Source organism: Phacochoerus africanus, chromosome 13 (assembly GCF_016906955.1).
Source record: "Phacochoerus africanus isolate WHEZ1 chromosome 13, ROS_Pafr_v1, whole genome shotgun sequence".
Lineage (NCBI taxonomy): Eukaryota > Metazoa > Chordata > Mammalia > Artiodactyla > Suidae > Phacochoerus > Phacochoerus africanus.
Window position 1 is genome coordinate 64,278,917 of NC_062556.1, and position 13,393 is coordinate 64,292,309.

General features: G+C 47.9%; 1 protein-coding gene across 1 annotated transcript in view; it reads left to right on the forward strand.

Annotated features, from left to right (window-relative positions):
* Positions 1-208: 208 nt before the first annotated feature.
* LOC125113257 (ATP-binding cassette sub-family C member 4-like) overlaps positions 209-13,393 on the forward strand; it is a 146,387-nt gene continuing 133,202 nt past the window's right edge. Inside the window, exons 1-3 of the mRNA XM_047755821.1 lie at positions 209-463; positions 8,661-8,771; positions 9,319-9,439. Coding sequence (XP_047611777.1) covers positions 408-463; positions 8,661-8,771; positions 9,319-9,439 — 288 coding nt within the window. The 5' untranslated portion in view covers positions 209-407. The remainder of the gene's footprint in view (positions 464-8,660; positions 8,772-9,318; positions 9,440-13,393) is intronic.

Here is a 13,393-nt window from a genome sequence, read left to right on the forward strand (position 1 = left end):
TTCAGTGGAGTTCACTGCAGGATGCTGGAAATTGGGTGCCCAGGCCCCTGACACCAAGTGCCTGGCAGTTTCTTTACCCGCCGCCTTCTACTGTGCAGGAGGCCTCGCCTCGCAACAGCGTGTGGCTCCTGGCAGTGCCTGCCTGGCCACCCCTTGGTCTGGCTGCTCTGTACTGATCTAGGCTCTGGGGCTCAGGGCTACAGGTAGATGCAATTGTGGCTGGTGCATAGGGAGTGGCCCTGGGCAGCAGAAGCGAGGCGAGCCATAGGTGCTTCACTCCCAGAAGGAGGTGGACTTCAGGCTCCTGCCCAGCAGACCTACTTGGTGGCCAAGCCTCCAGGAGCAGCGGGAGTGACATCACAGCCAGAACAGCGTGACTCCAGCCCACGCCCACCCAGGTGGGCAAGATGGGGAAGCCCAACCCGCTGCAGGACGGGAACGTCTGCTCGAGCCTGTTCTTCTGGTGAGCGCCCAGCTGAACATGCGACACCCAGCTGCCAAGGGGGCCTGGCCTGATGCCACTGGCATTTTTCAGGGACTGAGGATTGAGGGTCAGGGCAAGGGAGGCCTGGGAGGGAGACCCGGGACCTGGTAGCTGGGGTGCCAGGTGCCCCAGCTTTGCTGCTCACCTTCCCACCAGCCTCCTGTACCTGGGAGCAGGGGGAGCAGGAGGCAGGGAGGCTGAGAGCCCAGGCTGCCCAGGAGGGCTGACCCCTTGTGGGGAAGGGTCTGGGATGCTCCCCACCCCACCCTTAGCTGGCTTCCCCAATGCTGCTCAGAAATTTGCAATTCTGAACCAAAGCTGCAGCCTTTTTTCCTAAGCAAGTAACTTAAGAACAGCTTCCTTTATCTAATTAGTGCTCTAATTAATGCCCCGGACCACTGCCATCTTCCAATAATGTTCCCACTTTCCCCATGTTCCTTGGTGACAGCTGAGTTCCAGTTGTGTGGCTCCCTCTGTGCCTGTGTCTCTGACCATGTCTCTCTTCCTCCTTCCTTTGTCCAGGTGCGTCTCTCACTGTATGTCTTGGTACCTAGTTGTGGCAAATTTCATGTGGGTACAAAACACACTGATTTTTATTTAGTGGATGTGGACACTGTTCTTGAGCATGTTTTGCTTTGGCCTCCGACACATGCCAGGACTGAGACCACCCACCACTTCTCTCAAGGCTAGAGATCCAGATACGACCCCACAGGCCTCAGGGACCCTATCCCCAGAGTGGTCCTCAAAGGGGGAGGTGCAAATAAGGGCAACAGGGAACGGGACTGGGGGTGGGGTTTAAACAAGGTTCCAGGTGATTCTGATGGGAGGTTTAGGCTGGCTACTGCTTTTAGCCACTCCTCCTAGTGGCTTTGTTCTTTCAGTATTAACTTTTAAAAGGGGCATCTGGTAGCTCAGCAGGTTCTCTCTCCAGCATTGTCACTGCTGTGGCTTGGGTCACTGCTCAGGTGTGTGTTTGATCCCTGTCCTGGGAACTGTCCAATTCCAAGGAGGGAGGCTAAATAAAAAGGGGGGGGGGGCCTAGACTTTTGTGAAGTTAGTTGTTAATCATGGTTGCCACCCTGGGTTTCAAGTCTGAGGTGCCTCAGTGATGCTTTGTGTCCCCCACTCGCTGTCCCGGGAAACGAACCCAGCCAGGAAGTGGCGCCCGGAGACAAGCCCACCTTGTAGAGAAAAACGGAGTTTTCATCCCTCGTTGGGTATTTGATTTTCTTCTCTTTGATTTTGATCTGCTTTCCAAAATGATAAATGATGCCAGTAACACTAGCTGACCGACTTTTATGCAAATGACCTCACTTGTGTTTTTAGTGTTTTCACAGCACAGGTTGGACTTAGGGTCTAGGATAAGAAGTGCATTGTGGCTCCTGGTAATTGTTGTAGGTTTTAGAAAAGAATGTATATTTTCCTTCTTTCTTTTTAAGAGAAGACATAGTATTTTATTTATTTTTGTCTTTTTGCCTTTTCTAGGGCTGCTCCCACGGCATATGGAGATTCCCAGGCTAGGGGTCGAGTAGCCACCCCAACTCGGGATCTTGGCCGAGTCTGCAACCTACACCACAGCTCACAGCAATGCAGGATCCTTAATCCACTGAGCGAGGCCAGGGATTGAACCCGCAACCTTATGGTTTCTAGTCGGATTCGTTAACCACTGCGCCACTGCGGGAACTCCATATATTTTCCTATTTAAGAAACTTAAAACTATAGAAGAAGAGGTTATAAGGATTTATTTCTATTATCCATGTGTACGTGGTGATATTTTGGTTGTTGCTTAGTCTTTGCCCTAAAATCTTTGTGCACACCTGTGTGGGCGCACACATCTTTTCTATAAAAGTAAGTAGCTTTGAATGCCAATTTCTTCTTTTTTCGCCCTCTTTTTAAAATTGAAGAGTAGTTGATTTACAGTGTTGTGTCAGTTTCTGCTGTACAGCAAAGTGACCCCGTCGTACGTATCTATACACTTTCTTTTTCTCATATTTCTTCATGTTCTACCCCAAGAGATTGGATATAATTTCCTGTGTTCTACAGCAGGACCTCATTGCTTATCCATTCTAAATGTAATAATTTGCACCTGCCAACCTCAAACTCCCCCTCCCTTGGCAACTCTAAGTCCATTCTCCATGTTGGTGAGAGAGTTTCTTTCCTGTAGTTTCATTTGTGCCATATTTTAGATATAAGTGCTATCATATGTCTTTCTCTTTCTGACTTTATTTAGTATGAGAATCTCTAGTTCCATCCATGTTGCTGCAAATGGCATTGTGTATATATACCACACCTTCTTAATCCACTCATCTGTCTGTGGACATTTAGGTTGCTTCTATGTTTTGGCTATTGTGAATAGTGCTGCTATGAACATACAGGTGCATGAATCCTTTGAATTATAGTTTTGTCCAGATATATTCCCAGAAGTGGGATTGCTGGATCATATGGTAGTTCTATACTGAGTTTTCCGAGGAATCTCCATATTGTTTTCCATTGTGGTTGTACCAAGTTACATTCCCACCCACAGTGTAGGAGGGTTCCCTTTTCTCCACACCCTCTCTGGCATTTATTATTTGTAGACTTATTAATGATGGTCATTCTGACCAGGGTGAGGTGGTACCTCATTGCAGTTTTGATTTGCATTTTTCTACAAATTAGTGACATTGAGCATTTTTTCATGTGCTTGCTGCCCATCCATTTGTCTTTGGTGAAATGTCTGTTTAGGTCTTCTGCCCATTTTTCATTTGGATTGTTTGTTTTCTTTGCTTTGAGTTGTATGGGTTTTTTGTATATTTTGGAGATCAAGCCTTTGTTATTTGCATCGTTTCCAAATATTTTTCCCATTCTGTAGTTCATCTTTTCTTTTTTTCTAATGGTTTTCTTTGCTGCGTAAAGCTTGTAAGTTTGCTTACGTCCCATTTATTTGTTTTGTTTTTATTGGGCTGTACAGTTTATTTCAGAGAATATTTTGCTTATATTCTCTCCTAGCAGAATTACAGTGTCTTATGGTTAAGTCTTTAGCCATTTTGAGTTTATTTTATTTTTGCGCATGGCATGAGCACCGCTTGCTGAACAGACTGCCTTTTTCCCATTTTATAATCTTGCCCCCTTTGATGAAGTTTAATTGACCATAGGTGTCTGGGTTTATTTCTTGGCTCTCTATTCTATTCCTTTGGTCTGTATGTCTGTTTTTTGTAGCAGTACCACACTGTCTTGATTACTGTAACTTGGTAATATTGTCTGAAGTCTGAGCAATTTATACCTCCTGTTTTTTTTTTTTTCCCCCTCAGAATTGCTCTGGCCATTCTGGGTCTTTTATGGTTCTATATAAATCTTTGAAATATTTATCCTAGTTCTGTGAAAAATGTCATGGGTAATTTGATAGGGATTGCATCAAATCTGTAGATTGCTTTGGGTAGTATGGACATTTTAACAATATTAATTCTTCCAAGCCAGGAGCATGGGGTATCTTTTCATTTCTTTGAATCCTCTTTAATTTCCTTGAGTAATATGTTACAATTCTCAGCATATAAGTCTTTCATCTCCTTGGTCATCCTAATTACTTCTTAATTTTCTATGGTTAACATTTATTTGTGGCATTTAATAATATTTAAACATGGTATTTAATTGCAATTTATGCAGTCTTTCACTTTTGTTTAGCACAGTTTATTGCTAGTTATGATGTGATGCATGTCCATGACTATGTATTTTGGTGGATCTTTGCTTTTTCTATATTCTAAGAAGTAGTTTAATAATTGATGGAAGGCCCAAATATTTTACATCTTTTCAGCCCATTTTGCCCTCTTGACAGCTATTTGTATGCTTATTTCATTGTCAACTCTGTGTACAGAATTACATTTTTTTCTAGGTCTAAATTAAAAAATGATTTCAGTAGTCATTTGAAATTTTTCTTTTTTTGGTCCCACCCAAGGCATGTGGAAGTTCTTGGGCCAGGGATTGAATCCAAGCTGCAGCTGTAATCTACACTGTAGCTGTAGCAATGTTGGAGCCTTTACCCCAATGTGCTAGGCTGGGGATCAAACCCATGCCTCTGCAGTGACCTGAGCCACTGCAATTGGATTCTTAACCCATCATGGGAACTCCTGAATTGTCTTTTACTAGATTATTTTTCCTATGAGATACACACACATAATTTTTTTTTTTGCTTTTTTAGGGCTGCACCCATGGCATATGAAGGTTCCCAGGCTAGGTGCTTGAATCAGAGCTACAGCTGCTGGCCCAGGGCACAGCCACAGCAATGCAGTATCCAAGCTGCATCTGCGAACTACACCACAGCTCATGGCAATGCCAGATCCTTAACCCACTGGGCGAGCCCAGGGAGTGAACCTGCAACCTCATGGTTCCTAGTCGGATTCAATTCTGCTGTGCCATGATGGGAACTCCAGGATTTATATTTTTGACTCAAGTTGCAATAATGCATAAAATACTTTTTGAGATTTTCATTTGTCCTTTGGTTTAGAGGTTTTAAATTGTATAACATTAATTATATTGAGCTTTTCTTTTTGGTTTCTCCTGTTGATTTTTAAAATGTCTTTTTAAATTCCTAGTGTCATCTAAGTCTTTGTAAGCATTTTATTTTATCTCTTGTTTCATTTCTAAGAATAAGGCAGCTAGAATTTGTTTTAGTATTTGCTATAAGATAGGCCCCATTTTCCCCAAAACAACCCATTTTCCCATCATGGTTTATTGAATAATTCTTCCTCTTCCCCATTATTGGAAATCAGTGGCACAGTTTCTGTACCATATCCAGCTGGACACTGGAATGTCCAGTCTGCTTAGAATCTCCCTGGCAATGTCCCCGCCATCCTGCACAGTAGGCCTCTGGGGTGAGCTCTGCATTTCTCTCCCACCCTCGTCTCAGAGGCAGCAGGTTGGGGGGTTAGTGCACGACCTGTCCCCAGAGATGAGGGTTGAGCAGGGACCAGATGTGCTTGTCCCATCAGGGAGTGGTTAAATCTTGGCTCCCTGGATGCTGGTTGTGTCTCAGTCAGTGAACTGTCACCTTGCAAAGGGAGTGCTGTTGTGGAAACGGCTGCTGGGATCAAGGTAGACTCTTTGGAGGCTATTGGCAGCGAAGCAGATGACATGAGGTGGATGCGAACTGGCTGAGTGCTGAGATGGTTTAGGGGTCCGTTGTGTTAGGCCCTTAGAAACTAATGCTAACTAGCGATAGCGAATGCATACAAATGTTTAATTTCAAACCAGGACTCTTTGCACCATTTTCAAAATACCACTTATATTAATCTTATTGTTCTTCATTAATAGTCAGAAATCCAAATACTGTAGATGGAGGCTGGGCGAGGTCTCCAGAGCCTCTTTTATGGCCAAATAAACCTGGATAAACACACATTGTGTTTTCCTTCTTGGTGCTTCCCTTCGCACAAGTGGGAACTGCTTGTTGGGAATTTGTTTTAGTTTTTGTTTGCTTTTTAGGGCCACACCGCAGCATATAGAGGTTCCCAGGCTAGGGGTCTAATCAGAGCTACAGCTGCTGGCCTATGCCACAGCCACAGCACAGCCAGATCTGAGCCACGTCTATGACCTAGACACCACAGCTCACGGCAACGCGGGATCCTTAACCCACTAAGCGAGGCCAGAGATCAAACCCACAACCTCATGATTCCTGATTGGATTCATTTCCTCTGTGCCACGATGGGAACTCCTCAGAATTCTTTTCATTCTACATTAATGCGTCATCAGACACAAACTGCCTCTCCCCTTCCTCCCAGCCCCCCACAACCCCAGTGCTACTTTGTTTCCCTATGAATTTGATTGCACTGTGTTGTCTCATGGAAGTAGAATCATGCAGTGTTTGTCCTTTGTGATCACAGCATGTTACACTCCCCCATCAGGGTTCAAGGGTTCCAGTTTCTCCACATCCTCACCAACACTTGTTTTCTCTTCCTTTCTTTTTTCCTCATAGTAGCCCTTCTAATATGTGTGGGGTGATATCTTATTGTGGTTTGGATTTGCATTTCCCTAAGGATGACTGATGTCAAGCATCTTTTCCTGTGTGAGCAGAATTTAAAGAGCTCCTTTCAGGGCTGGGCATCATCATGTGGTTCAGCCCCAGTGCTGGTTCCTGGAGCCTTGTCTGGAGTGATAACTATAGGGTAACTGGCCCAACGTGTTGCAAACCTTTTTAAGGGTAACGCTCACAGATTTACACTTGTGTTTTGGAAGGAAATTGACCTAGAGATACTGAGGGTCATGGAGATGCTGGACTGGAGTGGAGGAGGGGAGGGGGACACAGTTGGGGCCCTGGGTCCTCAGCACCACTGTTGGCACCATAGTCTGGTCTTCAGACTCCTGGACTAGGATTCTTTAGAGGTGCCAAGGTACAGGGTGTGCGAAACCTGAAGCTCAGTCTCTCTTCTTGCTTCTCTAATGATTCATGGATATTCATTTATTCCACCCATCATTCTTGAGCATCTCCTGTGTACCTGTATTGTCCCAGGAACAATGCAATGAAAGAAATGTGGTCTCTGCTTTCATGGGTTGTTATTGTCTGGCTTTGGAAATTTCCTTACCTTGGTAAAATCAGAAAAATGGTATGAATCTTTGGGCTCACTCTGCATATTAATCATTATTATTTACATAATGCATAATGGATTTGAATAGAGTTTTTTTGGGGATATCATCTGTACAGTTACTGATTTTTCCGTTTATATTTAAGAAGTAATTAGCAGAAAGATAATTTGAGATAATGTCAATATCATCCTCACTAATTTAACTTCCATTGATAATCTTCTGACTCCAGGATTCCTTTTATGTTTGCATTCTTTTGCAAGAGATTTCCTTTCTCTCCTGTTAACATAGCAGTAAGGACTCCTGGAGTCTTTCATTATTTAATGGGTTGTCATTCATTGCCACGTATTTGTCATGATGCTGACAGTATCCCAGGTTTGTGTATGAGAGCCATTCAAGCTGGCTTCTCTGTCTTTCTACACATCCTCACGATTCCTGAGCGCTTCCTCACTTGATGGTGCAAGAGGTCCCAGGCCCATCATGGACCTTCTCTGCCTGTGGGTCTTGGTCTGTTGATAGCGATGCTGTTGGGTGGGCATGCCTGGGGCGCTGCTCACCTGGGTGTGTACTGGTTCCGGCAGCCCCCACAGACATGGCCCTTTTGGAGCCAGTGTTATGACTGGGCTGGCCCTTGTGGTTCTTACAATTGTGAGACGCGTCTCAGCAACAACCATAAGGGAACTTTGAAATGACAAGGCTTATCACTCACGTGTCCTACAGGGTTCAAGGCACACCTGGGGCCACACAATGAGATCCTGGGTAGAGAGAAAGAGAACGTATGAGCAAGCCTGGGCTTGGGTTCTGCCTTTTGGGGGTGGAGGGTGGGGTGTCTAGGATTTTGTGTACTCACTGTTTATTGGTGTATTTAAAACGCAAGAGAGGGAATTAAAGTGTGGGAAGGCAAAAGCAAGCAGTCAGTGAAATGGTTTGTTATCTGGTCACCCAGAGCTTTCTGAAAACGGGGGACTTCATGGGTGGGGTGGCCGGGCTCTTTATCTCATCGTGTGGCTGGCATGTGTTCATGGGAGATGGATGTCTCTGAAGTGCGTGTCTCCAAAGCCTAATGTCAGGCCCTTACCTTACACCCAACAAGCTAATCATCAGGCGCTTACCCAGACTGCCCAAGCGTGGGACCAGCCATTGCTTCAAGGAGCCTTGGTTCCCTTAGGGAAGAAACATGTTAGAAAGTCAAGATCTGGATGAAGGGGCCTAAGGCCCAAACTTCCCATTATAAAGTAAATAAGTGGTGGGGATGTAGAGGCCTTTATGATGACTGTGTTAATCACACTGTGTTGCATATTTGAAAGCTGCTGAGAGTTGACCTTAAAAGTTGTCATCACAAGAAAAAAGATAATATAATTGTGTACATTAAAAAAGAACAAAACCCGAGATCTGGGGGTTGGAGTGCTCTTTGTACCAGTGTGTCATTGCTTCCAGGGTCTTTCAGGATTTATAGCTGGTGTGTGTGTGTGTGTGTAAACATATCTAAGAATTTTCCTCCCATATCTCTCTATATTTAAAATGTAATTTTTTTTTTTTTTTTAACAAAGCCCATGAATGTAGGATTCTAATTAGACAGAGATGCCTGGCTTGGATGCATGTCATTCTCCTTTTCTCTCCATTTTAACAGGTGGCTAACCCCCCTGTTGCGAGTTGGCTACAAGCGGAGGTTAGAGGAAGATGACATGTACTCGGTGCTTCCAGAAGATCGCTCCGCACGCCTTGGAGAAGAGCTGCGAGGGTGAGCAGCTGGCCGCGAGGCGCAGGGGAGGAAGCAGGAGCAGGTCTCCGTGTGGCTGATGGTGGGAGTGGACTCTGCCTTCCCCTGGGCTCTCCTGGAGCCCCCTTCCCCGGACCCTGCACGCTCACCCCTGCCCCTCAGGCGGAGCCCTGGCTGAGCTGACTCTGGAGGCTGGGGACCCCGTGTGTCCTGGGCGCTTGTGGAAGAGGAGGGGCCCTCAGCCAAGGCCCTGGATGCCGGGCTCTGTCCCCGAGGGGGTGTCCCTGGAGGAGCTCGGCTGCCCTCCTGGGCTGCTCCTGTGCTGTGAGTCCATTGGAGCTTGGCAGGCACGTGTTTCCTGAGACTGGGCCTCTATCCCTCAAAGCCTGTTGTTCTGGTGCTTCAGGGTCTGCATCGCTCTGCCTTCAGGAGCCTGCAAGCCATTAGCCAGCCCCTCGGGGACAGTCACAGAGGGCCCTGCAGTAGAGGCTTGTCTCCACGCTGCCCCTCCCCTGTGTTCCCTGTGGCGGGCAGGCTGTCCTTTATTGTGCTTTGTGTCTCCTCGCAGGTACTGGGATCGAGAAAGTTCGAGAGCTGAGAAAGATGCACGGGAGCCTTCTTTAACGAAAGCCATCATCAAGTGTTACTGGAAACCCTATTTAGTTTTGGGAGTTTTTACGTTTCTTGAGGTAAAGCTTTTGCATACAGTGCTTTGCTTTCCAGTGAATGTGGATCAGTCCTGAGATGGACGGGAGGGAGGGGAGAGAGGCCAGTAGTTGAAGGTCTGAGGATAAGTCTTGTCTAGGGATGATGATGGAGCTCAGCGGTTGTGTTTGTGTTTAGAATGCACAGATGCGTAAAGGACTGGACCTCCTGGGGATTGCTGTTTATCTTCACCTTATTAAAACACAGTGTCATGGAAGGATGGCACTGAAAGGAAAGGCCATTTGATACCATGTTAAGACACTGTTGGTGCTCAATAAATTGTGTAAATGCTAAGAATGATCCTTGACCAAAACAAGATCCTACAACCTCAAGGAATATGTGCCCTGTGGTTTGGGGGAAGTAAACTTGGACCAGAGTTCAGAATAACGACATTTTATTGGTGTTCAGAAATAATTAACTTGACCAGGTAGTATCTTATAAATGTTTTCCTAAGAAGGGTCGTCACCTCTGTCCTTCCAGGGGAGCAGAACTGGGGCCCTGGATCTGGGCTGAAGCTGCCCAGAGCTCCCAGGAGCACCCCCTTCCCCATGGACCGGGTACCCCAAACCCCAGCTCCCTGTGGGGGGAGCTCCAGCTTCACCATGAATTCTGTGTCCCACCCATTCTGGTTTTTGTCCCTGGTTGTCAGCGGTGTTGCTGGTTGCAGGGGGAGGCTTGGCAGCCTGGCGTTTGCCAAGTGTGTAGGAGCGGGTGTCCAGAGGGAGACCAAAGCCTGAAGCTGAGAGGTTTGTGACCACTGTGACCCTGAAGGGTCTGGGTCAAGGTCCCCAGTGAGACCGCTCCCCCCGGGGGCACAGTGCCAGTCAGCTGGCCTCTTGTGGGCTGTGGCTGCGGGGTGTCTGCTGCACCTCCTCCTGGGTGGCTCGTGCTCTCTGTGATACCTTTGTGCTACCTTAGGGACATGGGCAGCCTGTGTGTGTGACAGCAAGTGGGACAGAGGGGCAGCTGCCAGGATAGGGCTGTTTAGCTGGAGAAGGTAGTGAGTTGTCATCAGTAAATTTTGTTGGGCTGAGGACGGTGGGCAGGGGGTTTGTAGGAGGTGGGTGTGGCTCTTGTTGTCCTGAAGGGCCCGTGAGCAGAGGGTGGTCAGGTAGGTGAACCTGCCCCCACACTGGAGAAACCAGAGACTCTGTCAGCTCCCAGGTGACCGATGGTGCCAGGAGTCTGAGTTCTCACTGATGACAAAGGTGGGCTGACCATGTGCCAGAGGGTGGGGACAGGTGCAGGGGCGGAGTGTCACCTTTGAGAGGACAAAGACCCCCCAGGTACCGCAGTGCTGTGTAAAGGGCAGGGGGGAGTGTTGATCCCACAGTTGTCCAGCCCAGTGATACTCACTGCTGGGGTCCAGGAAGGCCAGCCCGGGGGCTGCACAAGGCAGCCACTGGTAGAGTGCTGGCCCCTCTTTCAGAGGGTGGTTGTTGGGCGGTCATGGCAGGAAGGTGGGGAGTGGAGGACCTGAGGGCTCATCTCAGTAGTAGTCCTAGCAGTACTCTAGCAGTAACAGGGGCTCATCTCTACAGTACTAGTAGTACTTTCAGCAGTACCAGCTGCTCATACTCCCTAGTAATACTAACAGTACTCATGGCAATGTAGGTTCATCTCAGTTACAGTGGTATTTGTGGTGGCAGCAGGACTGTTAGCAGTTTAGTAACAATTTTAAGTAGTCAGCAACTGCTCTGAGCACTTTCCATGGACTGTCACTTTTGTTTCTTTGGCTTAGTCCATGAAATCCTTGGTGTTACGTTACCCCCACTCTAGAAGAGAGGACACTGAGTACACGTGGTTACATGCGTGCCTGTGGTTACACGAAGCATAAAGACAGATGAGCCTGACCGTCTAAGGACTGATGGCTTGTCCAGGGTCAGGGAGGCTCGTCCTGAGAGCTTCGCCTCCAGGGTCTCAGACACCTGCACCCTGAATTGGCCTCAGGGAAATAAATAGGGTGCTGAGAACTCCCAGGAGCAGGGGCTCAGATTGGGGATCATAAATGAGGGTGGACCACGTCCAGGTGACCACGTCCTCCGGGAGCTGGAAGTGCCAAGGGTGTGACATTGGCAGCAGCGTCGTGCTGGGTTCACAGGGTCAGGAGCCTTTAGGAAGAAGCCACCTTCCCTCCTTACCATCCCCACGTGGGTGAGCTGTGGCGGCCCTGGTGAGCTACGTCTACACGTCCATTCACACACTTGTGACACCGTTACACACCAGCTTGTTGAGATGGACCCGTGGGAAGGCAGCGGGTCTGGGGTGGTGACTGTGTTGGGACATTGATGATCTGGGCACAGGCCGAGTCCTCTCTGTTGTTACTTAGTGAGAGCTTGTGGGTGCTTGCTGAGAGGAGGTGTCTCTGTGAATCTGGGGATGCATTTGCTCATCAGGAATGAGAACCCCAGATCAGCCCCTGGGGTGTGGACAGTGTTCCTGTCCTGTTGTCTGAATCCACTTTCCCACATGCCCTAGGCCTGAGGTCTTAGGGTGACGGCTGGGTGGGACCAGGCAGTTCCTGGGTTGGGAGCAGATAAATTAGTGTGATGTGAAGCTGGCCTTTCTCCCAGGAGGGTGCTTGCTTGTTCTGGCTGTTGAGGCCAATGTTGTTGGTGACTCCCAGGCAGTGTGCTGTGACCACTGACCGCACAGGTGGGGCCTCCCCCAGTACTACTGGCAGTGCCCACGGGAAGGGGAAGGTGATGCCAGTTGAGGACCAGGCTTTTAGTGTCAAGATTTTGAAGTATGAAAACCTCTGTTCTATGAGGATTGAGGATGACAGTAAGGCTCAGAGAAGCGAGTACCAGGCTGATGTTGAACCTGGAGCTCCTGGAGGCCACCCCTGATGAGAACAGATCAGCCAGTGAGCTCCCTGCAGGCCCGGCCCCTGTGTGCACCTCCACAGGACTACAGCTGCTTCATGGGCCAGAGACACACAGGTCACCTCCCCACATCATCTGGGGCCTTCTCTCTGAAGCTGCTGGTGTGGAAGTTGGGTGACCTCACAGAGCCAGTGTGGGTTCCCCTGAGAGGGGAGGAGTGGCTGGAGTTGTGACCTATTCCTGTGACCTTTAGAAATGGCCCAGGCTTGTCTGGCCACTTGGCCTTTGTCCAGGGCCACGCTTGCTGATTGTCTCTGGTTCAGGTGGAGGCTGTAGGAAGGCACGTGTTTGTGGAAATCTTCCGTCTGGAGCTCAGCTGATGGATAGGAAGGAAGCAGACCCTCTGAGTCTACAGGGAGCTTTGTGCCTCGATTCAGGGCTGGTTCCCCAAGAGCTGCCCTGGGCTTTGCGTTTATTCCCCAACCTTTCTTCCAAGTGTCCCTCACTCCCCTCCACTCAGGAGGCTGAGGAGTGGCTGCTGGTGGCAGAGACACTGTGGGTCCTGAGCAGCCCCTGAGGACCACACAGCAAGGGAGGGGTGAGGGAGCACTGAGCCAAGGGGACAGGGGCCCTGCAGGGCAGAGCTGCTGTGTACACCTGCTGGTTCCTGAGCACATAGCATCAGCCACTAGATGTGAGTGGTGTCCACAGTGACTGCGTCATAATGGGGGCAGTGATTTCCAATCCAATTTCCTTATCTTTTTTTAAAGCTTTATGTAAGTTTCAATTGTGGAATCAAATTTTTTAAAAAATTGATGTATAATTGACTTGCATTTCAGATGTACAAACATAGTGACTCAATGTTTTTATACATTAGAGAATTTTGACTATCATAAGTGTAGTTACCACCTGTCACCACACAAAGTTATTCCAATATTATTGACTCTATTTCCTATGCTGTATTATAGCCACGTGACTTATTTATTTTATGATTGGGAGTTTATACCTCTTAATCTCCTTCACCTATTTCACTTGTTCCCCCATCCCCTCAATCCATTTTAAGGAGTCAGGAAATAGGTGACTCATTTTTTAAAGATTGCACTCAGAATGGTT